At 44.3% G+C, this 15,610-nt stretch overlaps 2 protein-coding genes across 3 annotated transcripts in view; both read left to right on the forward strand.

Moving 5' to 3' along the window:
* Window positions 1-15,610, forward strand: part of BTBD8 (BTB domain containing 8) — a 430,373-nt gene that overhangs the window by 89,651 nt on the left and 325,112 nt on the right. The window contains exons 3-4 of one of the 2 annotated variants that reach the window (XM_085602178.1): window positions 13,244-13,467; window positions 14,447-14,564. In XM_085602178.1, the coding sequence (XP_085458304.1) occupies window positions 13,244-13,467; window positions 14,447-14,564 (342 nt within the window). The remainder of the gene's footprint in view (window positions 1-13,243; window positions 13,468-14,446; window positions 14,565-15,610) is intronic. The other variant, XM_085602180.1, reaches the window with a different exon arrangement.
* LOC146834681 (uncharacterized protein C10orf105-like) lies at window positions 4,862-5,287 on the forward strand. Its single transcript, XM_085600132.1, has one exon. It carries the CDS (start codon window positions 4,862-4,864, stop codon window positions 5,285-5,287), a length of 426 nt encoding a protein of 141 aa, XP_085456258.1.

Genomic DNA, 15,610 nt, shown 5'->3' on the forward strand with positions numbered 1-15,610 from the left:
AAATATATATATATATATATATATATATATATATATATATATGTGTGTATATGTGTGTCTAAATATATATATGTATGTTCGAGGCATATGAGCTGCAGATTATACACTGTGCATAGATCGCCATCTGGTGATGGGCCCGGATGTTTGCAGTTTGTCTTTCCTCTTGGAAAGTCTTTGGAAGTCACGAGTTCGGTGACTCCTCCTTTGGTTCGTATTGCGTATGGGCTTCGGCTCCATCCTCAGATTGTTTTTTTCCGCCATCGGGCTCGGATGTAATACTTCGCGCTCCAGTTCCGAACTTTCCAGTTCAACGATCGACGCAAAAATCCTCGCTCATCGAGCTCCTTCAGATAATAAATCATCTTCATCACCTTCTCTTCGGCACTTCTTCGATTCCGGTCGTCGACGGCGGCCTTCGGGCCTAGTCCGGCTCCGGTCTCGGCTGATGAAAAGAACTCCCTTCAAGAAGTGCCCTCGATGTGGGTCCAAGTTTCCCCACACCGATCTTCATGAGGTGTGCAACCTCTGCCTCTCCCCTGAACACGAGGCCCGAGACTGTCCCGCCTGCAAGTCTTTTCGCTCTAAAAAGACCATTCGAGATCGACGAGCTAGACGCAACATGGCGCACTCCTTGACCTCCGCTCCAGTCGACATCTTCGGGGACGATGTCGAAGCTCCGGGACAGCAGAACATCGAAGAAGAGGACGACGACCTCGTCAGTGCTTCCGAGGCCGACGACTCAGATGTGGAGGACATCACCCCGGCGCAGAGTGTCGTGAGTACAATACCCCCTCCCACACCCACGCCGATACCCAAAAAGGCTTCGGTCACACCTTCGCCTTCGGGCCTAGGCAAGACCAAGGATACTGCTTCTCACACCCCACCTTCGGGCCCGGTAAAGAAGCCTATTAAGCCTTCCGGCAGCTCGGGCTCGAGCCAGCCTACCACCGGTGCCGAAAAACACCCTTCGGCCCCGAAGAAAAAATCGGCCTCCATCTCCACACCGAACCCAGTACCAAAGCCTTCGTTGTCGAAACCTGCCCTTACGGTGCCGACCAAACATCACAAGGGCCTCGGCACTGACACTCCCGCGCCGAAGCCATCTTCGGCACCGACCAAAAAATCGGAGGTCCCAAAGAAGCACGGCTTAGACAAGCCTAAAAAGCCGTCGGCCCCGAAAACTTCGGCGCCGACCGAACAACCAGTGTCGCAAGAACTTTTCACACCGGATCCTCTGCAAAAGACACTCACCAAGGATCCAAAAACTGGACATTTGACATTGTCTTCAAAAAAGAGACACTTGGACAAACCAGCTCCACCTCCACCTCCAAAGAGGAAAGACACTGCTACCTCCCCTTTCAGAGTGCCTTCCCCACCTCCTCCACCTCCTCCACCCTCCCCACCCCTGCCTCATCGTTCCCCAACCTTGTCTCCTGTTCCAGACGATTTAGGAGACCCTTATTATGATCCAGCAGATGTGCCACAAGACCCCACCCCTACTGGATCTCCAGACCCATGGGACGACTATAACAATCCGGACATCCCAGATGTCCCACAGGATGACCTTTACCCATCTAGGCCATCCCCACCTGAAGATTCCTTAGGCTTTCACCACCTATTACAAAGGGCGGCACACTACCACGGGGTGGAGTTACATACTGACCCAGTGGAGGAAGATTTTCTCCTAGACACCTTTGACAATGCACATAGGTCTACTGCCATTCTACCTATGTTAAAGGGAGTGATTAAACATGCACCGGAGGTTTTTAAAGACCCAGTCAGGGCCAGGGTCCTAAACCCCCGTATAGAGAAAAAATACAAAGCCGCCCCCACAGACCCTTCATACATTAAAGGCCCTGCACCATTGGATTCCCTAGTGGTATCGACAGCTAGGAAGCGCTTAAATTCTCAGGCGTCAGGCGAAGCACCACCACCTGACAAAGAGTCCAAGCTCCTAGACGCGTCAGGGAAGCGCCCTGCGTCACAAGCCGCCAACATATGGCGTATCGCCAACCCGCAAGCGCTATTGGCCAGATACGACAGGGCGCATTATGATGAGTTAGAGACCATCATGCACCATCTCCCTGAAAAATACAAGAACAGGGCTAATGGATTGATCCAAGAGGGAAAAATAATAACTAATACCTCTATACGCTGTGCCCTAGATGCAGCAGATACAGCCTCCAGGGCCATAAACACCAGTGTCCTTCTCCGTCGCCATGCCTGGCTCAGAGTTTCAGGTTTTAAACCTGAGGTCCAAGCCTCTATATTGAACCACCCATTCGACCAAGATCCTCTATTTGGCCCAAAAGTTGATGAAGCCCTCGAAAAGATGAAAAAAGATACTGACACGGCGAAATCCATGGGAGCCCTACAGTCACACACTCCTAGGCGCTCCTTTCGCCGCTCTTCCTTTCGGGGCATGGGCAGAGGATACTCCTCGGATAGTGCATCCACGTCCTACAAATCCCCTCCTCAATCTACCTTAACAAAGGGCTATCAAAGAGGCGGATACAGAGGCAATAATAATAAGGGCAGAGGCAAAACAAATACCGCCCGCTCTGCCACACCTCCTACCCAATGACTTTCCCCCGCTCCCTCCAGACCATTCCACTCCGGTCGGGGGCAGAATACAACATTTCCGTCATGTCTGGGAGACAATCACCTCAGACAGATGGGTGACCCAAATTATTCATTCAGGGTATTGCCTAGAATTAACATCTACCCCCCCAAACATTCCACCCAGGCACCGCCCTATGTCTCAAGAACATACTACGCTACTAAAACAGGAGGTGATCTCCCTCCTGCAAAAAGAAGCCATAGAGCAGGTCCCCATAAATCAACAAAATTTAGGGGTCTACTCCCTGTACTTTCTGATTCCAAAGAGAGACGAGACTCTACGACCTATCCTAGATCTCAGACCTCTAAACACTTACATACATTCAGACCATTTTCACATGGTAACCCTTCAACAGGTTCTTCCACTTCTCTCCCAGAACGATTTTCTCACCACTCTGGACTTGAAAGACGCATACTTTCACATCCCAGTACACCAGTCTCACAGAAAGTACCTCAGATTTGTGGTGGATGGGCAACACTACCAGTTCAAGGTGCTCCCGTTTGGGGTAACAACAGCACCAAGGGTATTCACCAAGTGCCTAGCAGTAGTGGCTGCACACCTCAGAAGACCGCACATTCACGTCTTCCCGTATCTGGACGACTGGCTAATAAAAGCCACGTCCTACGAACAATGTGTGCAACATACCGCCGCTACAGTCCAACTGCTTCACCAGCTAGGTTTCACGGTGAACCATCAAAAATCCCACCTGGTACCATCACACACAAAACAATACCTCGGTGCCACCATAGACACCTCAAAAGCCATAGCCTATCCCAATCCTGCCAGGATTGCAAATATACAGGCTCTGCGACAAAAATTCATATGTCAACACTCTTTCCCAGCAAGAGTGTTTATGCAACTGATAGGGATGATGGCCTCTTGCATCTTCATAGTGCCCCATGCAAGACTCCAGATGCGTCCACTCCAAGAGTGCTTAGCGCGCCAGTGGAACCAGGCCCAGGGGCAACTGACAGATCTGGTGTTGGTAGACGGTCACACCCATCGCTCTCTGCAGTGGTGGAACACCACAAACCTTTCCAGAGGTCGACCGTTCCTGGACCCGGTCCCACAAATAATCCTTACAACAGACGCATCGCTCTCCGGCTGGGGAGCTCATCTGTTACATCTCACAGTACAGGGCACATGGACGCCGCAACAGAAGTTACTCCACATCAACTATCTGGAGTTACTGGCAATCTTCCTCGCCCTAAAATCCTTCCAGACGCAGATTTCAGGCAAGGCAGTCCTCATTCATACAGACAACATGACTGCCGTGTACTACATTCAAAAACAGGGGGGCACACACTCTCCACAGCTCTCTCAATTAGCACATAGCATATGGAGATGGGCAATTCCGCAAAAAATCTTTCTCCTGGCCCAACACGTCCCAGGAGTCCAAAACACCGTGGCAGATCTGCTCAGCAGACAAACTTAGCAGATCCACGAGTGGGAACTTCACCCACAGGTTCTTCACCCGTTCTTTCGGAAGTGGGGGCATCCACACATAGACCTATTCGCCACCCACGAAAACAAAAAATGCCCAAGCTTCGCCGCCAGATATCCACACCCATTGTCCAAAGGCAATGCGATATTGATGAACTGGTCAAACAAATTTGCATACGCTTTTCCACCTCCCTCTAATTCCATTAGTGGTGCGAAAGCTACAACAGCATTCCCTAACACTGATTCTATTAGCTCCAACATGGGCCAGACAACCGTGGTACACCACACTGCTGGAACTCTCAGTAGTACCACACCAAAAGCTACACCTCTCACCATGCCTCCTAACCGGGAACCATGGAGAGATCAGGCACCCGGACCCAGCTCAGCTGTCTCCTGAGGTCCTAGAATTCGGATACCTTAACCTTCCCGCTGATTGCATGAATATTATCAGGGAAGCTAGACGCCCTACTACTAGGGCATGCTATGCTGCAAAGTGGAAAAGATTTGTTGTTTACTGCCACAACAACACAATCAATCCTTTAAATGTGTCCATACAGGGTGTTTTTGCCTGCCTCCGCCTCTGTGCTCACAGCAGCGCTCTCGGTGGGAAAACAACCTGAGGGGAAGGGAAAAGCTATGCGAAGAGAAAGGATACTAAATCGGACCATCGCGTCTGCAGGAGCTCCGTGAGATATTGTGAGGCCAATTCATACAGGCAGAGAACTTCCTCTACATACTCCAAATCGCCTTTGATTATGAGAAGGTTCAAGGCTTAGAGAGCTGTTGGAATACGGAAAGATGAATGCCACATTTCTAACTACAAATGTCAGCACCGCCACCCCTGGCACTCTACGATTCCTGTCTTCAACTGCTGAGGGAATCCTACTGAATCACACCAAGGCAGCCACTGAGAAAGCAGACCCGCTGCCCATCATTATCGCCCTCGTCTGCATCTTCCTCCTGCTGGCCACCTGCCTTATCTTTGTGACCCTATGCAAACCCGCCGCACTCGACCAGTCGCGCTACGGCCCTCATGAGTGCATGCCTTACCACCCAGAGGACCCAAGTGAACCTCAGCTTCGCCTCTGGAAGAGGTTGGGTTCCCTACGACGTTCAATAAGCAGCTTCAGGCGCAGCCAGCCCGTCTCCCACCGACAGAGGACTTGTTCAAAAAAGCCACCAGCCAATCAAGACTGGGACTTCATCGAATCAACTAAAATGTGACCAACAGCTCCATTTCTGTCAGAAAAGTATTGGTGTTTTGTATCTTCAATGGAATTAGGGTTCTAAACAACTCTGGATATGGTATTCCAGGACTACTGGAGTCGAACACATTTCCCACAGATTATAATAAATCTATGACTTGTAGGGCATATTTCAGTTAAACTAAGCAGTAAACAGACTGGTTGCCTTTAAACTGGGATACGTAGATTTGGACTACATAAGAGAAAACAGTAACAGAGTTAAAACATAAGATGCAATCTTTCATGCCATTGAAGAAAGCTAAGAATATCATAGGTAACTCCTGAAGGGTTGATTACATTATGGCTTGACTATGTTCACGGGTTGGGAACTCATTTTATTTCATGATTCTTTTGATCCCAAAAGTTGCTCTTACTAGATGTTGTACGGAATTTTGTCCTAATGAATGTTGCTTAGTAGGTGATAAAGATCTGGACCACAAGGATATTTCCCACTGTGTCTGTAGATTCTTATCATACATGTTGTACAATGGATTTGAGACATGGATTCCAAATATTTTCCTCTCTGGATTTGAGGAATTTAAACCAAGAATGTTGCTCAGTGGAGGTTTTGTGTCTTGATCCAAATGTTTGTCTCAAAGATGGTGCAGGTCTTGGCAGATCTCAGTGAATGCTGGGGATTAGGGTAGCCAGTGCATCTTGATTGCCCTGGTTGCATTAGTCTTATGTAGTAGATATTGTATGGGTTCTTGGCCCATCAGTGTTTCCCAGTTCATACTGAGGACTTGGACCCCCTACTTGTACCCAGTAAGCTTTTGAGATTAGGACTCCTACACTTGCCAGTAGATACTGGGGATTCTAATACCCAAAATATTTACTAGTCGGCACCAAGATCTAGATTTTCAGAGCTCCAGGAAAAAACAAGGTTTACAATTTAGATGGCAAAGTGGCCATTTTGAAGGCCATGTTTTGTGATTGGGCATCCAACTGTGGTCGGCACCATAAGGATTTGATCTGTACTGCATGGAAAAAATGTGCTACGCAAAAGTTATCTGAAAACAATGCTCCTTCCACTGATCTAATGGCAAGTGTATGAATTAAGATGGGTGTGAGACGCATGACTGGAGATCCTACAAGCCCTCCGTAAGTTACAACTTGGCTTCTACATGGACCATTTGCTCCACTACTGCTTTCTTCCTATACATCTTGCTCTCATGCCCTTCCATTGCCCCACTCTAGTTGAAGGCTCTGCCAGTGCGTGGCTGGGTTGAACATTTGAATATTTTTACCCCTGCTGATATCGGTTTCCAGCGAGACACTGCTTTTTAAAATCCATCTCTTTTTCTATACATTTCACAGTTTACCCTGGAATATACCCGCTCAACCTCCACCGTATGTGTTGATAAATCATGTGCTGGTCAGTGTAATCAATCCGGCACCTAGTTCCATAAGAAGTAGGATGTTTTCCTTTCTCTGTCACCTCTTCATGATCCTACAATGCATAGTGGTTTTGTGAGGGCAATCAAGGATGGTGTCTTATCTTATTGAGGAACACCACGTTATGGTTATAGATTTGAGTTATTGTATTTATTTGCCTAAATCCGAGGCCTCTATTGAACTCTGTGATGCTTCTGATTTTGGTGTAAAATGCACAGCATAGGAAATATATAACACACCTTGTATAGTATGCAGCCCATAACACAAATGGAGCCAGCCACAAAAAGGAGATATGAGGGGAACCTTAGCACAAACCTTTTCGTAAAGGAAAAAAGCAGATTTCACCTGCTTACTGCTTCACTCTTCCCTCTTTCCCATCTTCCTTACGTCCCAGGGCCATCCCTGCACCAGCTTGAACCTTCTGTGGGGCACCATGCCTCTCCTTCAAGTAATAATTATGCCCATGAAATTATCCCCTTGCATTTCATTGTAAATAAATCCAACGGTTCAATCCCTTCAGTGAATTTTACAAAGGCTTCATTATTCGTGTGAAGGATTTTCTGACAGAGAACAGTTGCCTTTTAATCCGATGTCATCTCTTTGCCCACGGCCTTCTTTTCTGTAGACACATCAAGGATTGTATGTTTAAGAGTTTTGTAAAATACTGTGATTTTGCACACTCTGCATGTTTAATAAAAAAGGCGCTGAGTAAAAAAAAAAAAAAAAAAAAGTGTCCATACAGCACATTATATGTTACTTACTCCATCTACAAAGGTGTAACCTAGCATATACTTCCATTCGGTCACACCTCGCTGCAATTGCTGCTTATTTACAGAACAGACAGCACCTATCACTTTTCAGAGTGCCTGCCATCAAGGCCTTTATAGAAGGCCTCAAAAGAGTAATTCCACCCAGAGTACCACCCTCACCTGTCTGGAACTTGAATATAGTTCTCACAAGGTTAATGGGACCCCCTTTCGAACCATTACATAAATGTGAGCTCCAATTTCTCACATGGAAAACAGCTTTACTAGTGGCCATCACTTCCCTCAGAAGGGTTAGTGAAATACAAGCACTCACTATACAGGAACCTTTTCTCCAAATGCATCAGAACAAGGTTGTACTCTGCACCAACCCAAAATTTCTACCCAAAGTCATTTCTCCATTCCATCTAAACCAGTCGGTAGAATTACCAGTCTTTTTCTCACAACCTCAAACCGTTGCGGAAAGGGCTCTACACACACTGGATGTTAAAAGGGCTTTACTTTACTACATCCAAAGGACACAACCTTTCAGGAAAACCAAACAGCTATTTGTTTCTTTCTCTTCACCACATAAAGGCAACCCTATTTCTAAATCAGGGATAGCTAGGTGGATTGTAAAATGCATACAGATTTGCTACCACAAAGCAAAACGAACACTATCTGTTCCCCCTAAAGCCCACTCTACAAGGAAGATAGGGGCTTCTATGGCTTTTCTAGGAAACATACCACTAGATGACATCTGCAAAGCAGCAACATGGTCAACACCGCACACTTTCACAAAAAATTACTGTGTAGATGTGCAAACCAAGCAACAAGCTAGTGTGGGCCAGGCTGTACTAAAAACACTGTTCCAAACAACTGCAACGGATGCCGGTGGTCACCGCTAGGGTTGGGTACTGCTATATAATCTATGCACAGTGTATAATCTGCAGCTCATATGCCTCGAACGGAATATGCTACTTACCAGTATGCATCTGTTCTTGGCATGTAGAGCTGCAGATCTATACACGCCCACCCGCCTCCCCGGCTACCTGTATCCGTTCCAGTTTATCTTATTTAGATACAACATACATGGGTTTCTTTACTGTTACTACTACGCTCCATCTTTCCCTGCTGGCGAAAAACAATCTGAGGATGGAGCCGAAGCCCATGCGCAATACGAACCAAAGGAGGAGTCACCATACTCGTGACTTCCAAAGACTTTCCAAGAGGAAAAACAAACTGCAAACATCCGGGCCCAATACCAGATGGCGATCTATGCACAGTGTATAGATCTGCAGCTCTACATGCCAAGAACAGATGCATACTGGTAAGTAGCATATTCCTTTTTATTATTAATTTTTTTTTTTTTTACTCGCCCTGCACAAAAAAACTGGTAGCAGATCTTTTCTGCTTAATTAGTTGCAAAGTCTGCATTTTAAAATATTTTATGGGGTTAAGGCATCTGCTGCAGTGGTGCCCATTGAATCTCCTGGAATAATAATGATGAGATTTAACGTATTTGTTGGAGAGATCTGTTTTTTGTGTAGTCCCAGATATGAATGAAAGTAGTACAGAAGATTAAGGTTTGTCCTGTAAAGCACACGCAGATGAAATTTTTTATGTAGATAGGTAAGTGCGTTACTGCTTTGAACACAGAGATCCTTTTGTTACTTGCAGTTCAGAAATTGTAATCCTTCTAATATAGCACAGTGAGCTATGAAGGACATGAGACTTATACACTATGTAACGGATATTGTACATTGATATGCACACTTACATGAGTTATTGGCAATGGATAATATGCATGTTATGTTAAACGCTTTAACACCCTGCACTGGTATGAGTAGCGCTATAAAAGAAATAAAATAGTGCTATTTAAATTATTTGTGTAGATACTGGGACAGACCAACACGTGACATTCTTACAGTGCATGGACTTGTGTACAGGGACTGAACAAAGTAAAAAGCAACACCGCATGCCTCTCTTAACTACCTGTGAAGAGATAACAAACGGTGTGCTTTTGTTTCCCCTCTGTTGCACTTGCATGTAAGTTTGAGGTTCCACGCCACCTCCAGTCGCGATACTCGATCAAAAAGAGCTTTTCTTTATATATACAGTTATTAGTGTACGTTAATTACATGATATTTACTTTTTATATTGATTGCCTTTCTCCCTTCTTTCCCCTTCCTCTTTTTTTATTTCTTTTCCCTTCTATTGCCCCTCCCTGCCCAATAAATAAAAAAAAACTTTAAAAGCTTTTCCCCTAAGTATATTCCCTGCTTCCCTTTTGGCACTTATTATTATTGTAAGAATTCAACTTTATTCTACTGTTCTGTTACATTGCCTTTGATTCTTTCTGTAATGATGTCTTACTTGGCTTATGTTATTTAATGAAGCTTTCTAAACACAAAAAGAGGCCTGATGGCCCCTTAACTTCGGCCCAGCTGGAAGTGAAAAAAAATCCAATCGTCGCCTGCACGTTGCTGCCAGGAACCGAAAGCAGACTAAACGTGCAAGCGCTGCTGAACGTGTCCCAGTGTCTCAAAATTACACTGGGAGAAGTTCAGCATATTTGTGTGTGGCCAAATGTTTTGGCAGGGTGGACGGTGTCCACCCTGTGAAAATAGTGGGTGGACGCCGTGTACCTGTGTGTACCCCCGACTCGTGCTCTGCTCCTATTGCATATGAGGAGTACATTGCAGCAAACACCCTTCTCCATTTCTTTTACACCTAAAGAACCTCCTCCTCCATCAAGTGCACTTGTTGAAGAAACGATGGGGGCGTTTAATGACGGTGTGGACTCTTTTGTTTCACATTAGCAGCCATCACCATCTTCTGTGCCTCAGGGGTACTAAGATGTCTTGGTCCTCTGCCCCAAAAGTGATACATGCACATCGCCATATGTCTCACCTTGTGATGTGGCGTGACTGGTTGTGTTGTTATATTTTTAGTCATTTTGGTTGAATACCGATTACACCATATATAGGAAAACAATACCCCTCTCCCTGTCTCCTGGGGTAAACATAAATATCAACTAACAACTCATGTCTCCCCATGATCCCCTAACAATGTTAACACCTTGTTAAGAACACATAAAAGAAAGAAATAGGAATAATAAACAATTCACCACTAAGCTAAATCTACTCAGCGGGGAGTTCCAGTGGCTCCCGCTCACCCAGCGGCAATCTATGAGAGATCTGTGAGTAGTACCAAACAAACGGAGGGTGTGAATATAACTATGAACTACCCTCGCCCATGATAACCAGGTACTGGGATCCGAATGTGAACAGGATCCACGTTATACTTTGTACGAATAGAATTGTATAGTAAGTCTCATCAGGCTTTGGATTTGACATTTCATAAGGGAAAAATGGAGAACAAAGGGATGGGAATGCCATAGTTCTTAGCATGAAGCAGTAGCAGGCTGATCGTTCTCCACTTCTCTACCAGAAGCACCAAGCTCCTCCTGTTCCAATGGCGTCTCAACAGGGTATCTCACGAATTCCAAAGAACTATCCGACCCAACCACCACGTTCTCTCTGCCTGATACAGATCCCGAGATTGGATAGCACTTATTGGCCATCCACTGTTCCAATGACGTCCATGCTGTGGGCCCGAAGGCCTGCCGCAACCAGAGCCCGCCCCAACTCTGCCACCAACCTCTAACCACTACCAGACTTCCTCACGGTTTGTAAAGAAATGTGAGCAGCCTTCGTGTATTATCTGTGCACGCCAGGCTCTTGAGCTCCCCTCAATTTAGACTATTTTAGTCTGTTGGGAGGCTCTTGTGACTCTGTCCTTCCCATATTAACACCATTTGAGAGAATTCGTATGCTGACAGTATATATGAAGTATTGCATGCTAACTCAGTCTTATGATTTCTGCCCGACACAACAATATACCTATCCAATATGGCACTCCCAATGTGGGGCAAGGGATCTGAAGCTCTGGGAGGCCGCACAGTACCTTCATGTCAAAGGCCATCATGTAATCCACCAACACTTTCCATTTCAATTAATATTGGTGAGTAGAGTCACATTTAGATCGCCTAAGAGTCCCTCTAATATACCATGAGCCCATTCCCCGGATTTTTCATCCCTCACACCAAAAGAGGGAAGAGAACCCACCGAAATCCAGGCAAGTTGTGTACATTGAACCAGACACAGCGTGTACAGTACAGTGAATTTGTCACCTGTAGTGCCAACGAGAGTCCCAGAATAGGTCACAGCTCATCCCTTGTGGCACTTCACTCAGATTCACTCAAATTCACCCTGAGTCCTCTCTTCGGAGCTCAGCTGCAAGTTCTGCAGAAAGCAGCAACATAGCCTCCAGGTTTTCATGCACCCTTATGTGTGACATTTTTACAGCTTCTGTGTGTATCTATGAGTGACATTCTGCTGACAGATGTGCGACAGTTTCTCACAAGTAAATCAATGACCAGCATTTGGGTACCTCTCAGTGAGACTTCTGCTAGCGCTTTCAAATTTATTACACATCAATGAACATAGACCGAATAAGACAGCCCTATTGGTGTTGCCAGTTCTTGTTAGGACTATCAACCAAATGAGTAATAAAGTCCTTACCACTGGTAAACAACTGCTGCTCAAAAACTGTCAGTGAACTAAGTTATACAATTGCTTCACTTTCCACTTAGTTCTCCTACTTTATGTAAATGCTGAGCCAAGATACTGCCTGCTCTTCAGCTGCGCGGCGGTCAGTTGGTGACAATCAGGCTTCTGATGGTAGTTTGGGATGCCTGTTAGCGGTTTTCATTTTTTTCTCATGGTTATGATAAAACAATAAAATCATTAAAGAAAAAAATATCATGCAAAACCCTATGAAAGTGCTTTTGTTTGTACTTGTTGGTAGTTTGCAAAAAACAAAACAATCATTGCACGCTGGTAACAGATATAGTCTGCTTTGTTGAAAAGGATGACATTCTGAAATCGATTTCTTAAATGTATTTCAAAAACAAACCTATGACTGTCAGTCATGTCACATGCAACAGTATACAGTCATGATGTAGTGATTAAGAAGGGTGCTGGCCGCCCTCCGCCACACTTTTCAAAGCAGGCAGACTCTATCCATCTCCAGCCAGATTTTGCAGTTCCATACTGTATCAACAAGTGCAGCAGAATATGTCAGTTCTTCACTGAAAAGATAAACCAGATCCCAGTACCCACATCAGCAAGACAAGGCATTCACGCTGCCAGTCTCCCATGAACCACCTCCAAATAAAGAACCTTCAACCTGCTCTCCCGCCCTTGGGTCTATGACATGCTGAGCTCCTTGGAAGAGATCACATATCAAGAGCAGCACAGGATTGTCATCTGTGAGCAGCACTCATCCTACATCTTGAGAGTGTTAGTCTAAAGTAAATGTTTACGGGTCATCCTAAAGATAGGTGTACTGCAAAGGTTGACCTAACTCACAGATTTGGTTAGCGGTCAGTGCTTCTGTTTGTAAACATTTGTTTACAAGAAATAATCATGAACATTCCCCCCTGCTTCAAACCTCATTATTTCCAGACTAGCTGCCCTCTCTCAATGCTCGCCTTTCTTTGTTGAAAAAAAAAAGAACTATAAGTAGCTTTTAAATTACATTATTTTCTCCTTCAGAAATCCATTGCACACAGGCATTGTGGAAGTTTGTTTTCGATCACCAAGGTGAATCTTGTGTATGCAAAAAGGAGAAAATGTGGATGTCTAAAAAAAATGTGTATAATATTTGTTAGACTCGTTTGAATCTTGGAGGTTTTTAATGGCTCAACAAGGTTTTTTTTTCTTTGTGGTTAGCGTTGTATATTCTTCAGAGAGAAATATTAAAGAGGTTGAAAAAGAGTTCCTGATCACACTTCAGAAAGGGTCAGAATCAGTTGTAGAAGATATCCCGTTGAATAATGTTGAAGACCTAGAAACGTCTGATGATAATTCTTCTATGGAACATTCTGGTCAACATCTTCTTTGTAGTTCATTTTGCACGAGTGAAAAAGAGAACCTTCATGAAACTGTGTTCCAAGGTGAGTGGTCTGATTTTTCCATGCAAAGATCTGATTGTTTTTCTTGTATCAAATGGCCTCAAGTGTTTTTGATGTTTCCTGCAAATATCAGCGGTCTTTTATTCTAGGAATGAGTACATTTCTGCAACATAGTTTGGTCCAAATGAGTGATATAGCAGCAGATCTTTCTGCTTCTCCTTAATCGTGTATTTAGCTATAAAATGCTTGAGAGTCTACCTTTTAGGTACAAAAAGACTCGAGTTCTTTGCATCCGATGGTCTACTATCATAAAGCTTTCTCAAGGGACAATTTTGACTTGCTCCTGGTAGAGGTCATAGATGATTCCTGTCCAAGATATGACTGACAACGCTAGAAGTATTGAAGTGTCATGGGCATAGGTTTCATTTATATGTGTGGATGTTAAACATGGTTAGTGTACATCCCCAAAGCAAACACCAGGAGATGATGTTTACATCCCCAGTCATAGGTTCCCCATGAATTTGCCAGTTTCTGAGGAAAAGAAATGGTCTGAGAAATTCAGTGTAAATCAGATTATTGGTTGATAATACTCAAAAGTTACAAATCTATCGTTCTCATTGTCAATGCTTTTTAAAACCTGTGGCAGAACTGCAGAGTGAAGACCGTAAAGAAGCCAGTGTTTGGATATTCAAGTGATTTCTTTTTGAGGAATCTTAGTATTCACTCTTATTACAATTTATTATTTTCTCTGTTGTGTCAGCAATTCAAAGATATAGCTTCTCTTGGTTTGCCCTACTCAAGTGTTATAATAATCTGCAAATATCCTTTGTTATTGTTGTCCTTTCTAATGTGCCACTGCAAATTCAAACGGAGTCTGAGTGGTGCACTCTGAATTTAATTTACACTTTTAATTGAGAGGAATATAACACAACTTTATGAATGCCAGCTCCTTTGGGATATATTGTATTATGGGATGACTGAAGACATTCTCTTACGAGATTTTTTCTGTGTTCTCCTTTAGATGATTTACTACTTGAAACAGCATCAAAACTAGGTGAAGACTTACTCTCCATTTACAAAAAATGTTGTTGTTCAGACTTAGACATTTGTGTTGGAGAACATCATTTTCAAGCTCATAGGTATGCTTTTATTGTGTTCTATTTGTTAACAGTTTTAAAAAAAAAATCTGTATTTTGTTCTATTTATTTTGTTTTAAAAGTCTGTGCTGCATATGAGGCCTAATCTTAGGAATGACTGCACAGACCTCAACAAAGCCTGTACCATTGCACAAGAAAACTATCCATGGTCCATACTGCCACTGTAGACTCATTCAATCAGAGGAGGAATAGTTATTACAAGACTGACCCTGCTATCACATCCCTGAGGTAGGGCATTGACATTAAGACAGTTAATGATACTGAATAACCTTTAGCAAACACTTTTGAAGGTCCCAACTTTTCATTTCGTGGAAAACAACAATATGTCAATGTTGGTATGGTAATGGACGTGTTCCTCTGCCCTGACTCTACTGATGCCTAGATCTCTAATGCTGATTTTTGTTGTTATAGGCAAACATGGATCATGCATGTGCACAATGACATAGGCCTGTCTCACAGATTGCTATCTTTTTGGACTGGGAGGGATGCCCAAAGTGCTAACCTTTTTTTCTAATTACTGAGTGTTCCTCTCCCATGCGCCGAGAGATCCCCTTGGGGATGATTCGTTTTTGCGCAATACAAGTGAGTAAATAATAATAATAATAACCTCCTAGGGGTGGAAGGCTACTGCCTGCACCAGTAGTTGAGCAGCACAAGAGCGGTGGTGGCAACATACCATGTAGTGATCAGTAGGAGTGAACAGGTCCTTTTTAACCTTCGTCACTGGAGTGAGCCCTACTCCATTAAAGTTCTGCTACTGTTTGCTTAACTCACCTTTGGCCTACATCGGTTTGGTGAGTAGTGCTGCACAGCAAATTAGTGGTGCATCTGCGCTGGGTGTGTGTCTGGGAAGGGTACCATACAGTGATAATGCAGTACTGTGCCGTGCATGCATGTGTTAGACGTATGTGTGCCTATGAGTGGTTTAATACATGAAGGATGTAGTGCTGTACGGTGTGTGTTTGCTGTAAACAAGCACTGGGTGCATGTATGCCTGTGTATGGTACAAAATATGGGGGGCCCTAGCT

This window comes from Triturus cristatus, chromosome 4_2 (genome assembly GCF_964204655.1).
Source record: "Triturus cristatus chromosome 4_2, aTriCri1.1, whole genome shotgun sequence".
Classification (NCBI taxonomy): Eukaryota; Metazoa; Chordata; class Amphibia; order Caudata; family Salamandridae; genus Triturus; species Triturus cristatus.

What these genes read in the sequence shown, in the direction of transcription:
- LOC146834681 (XM_085600132.1), top strand. Translation starts at nt 4,862, where the DNA reads ATGAATGCCACATTTCTAACTACAAATGTCAGCACCGCCACCCCTGGC.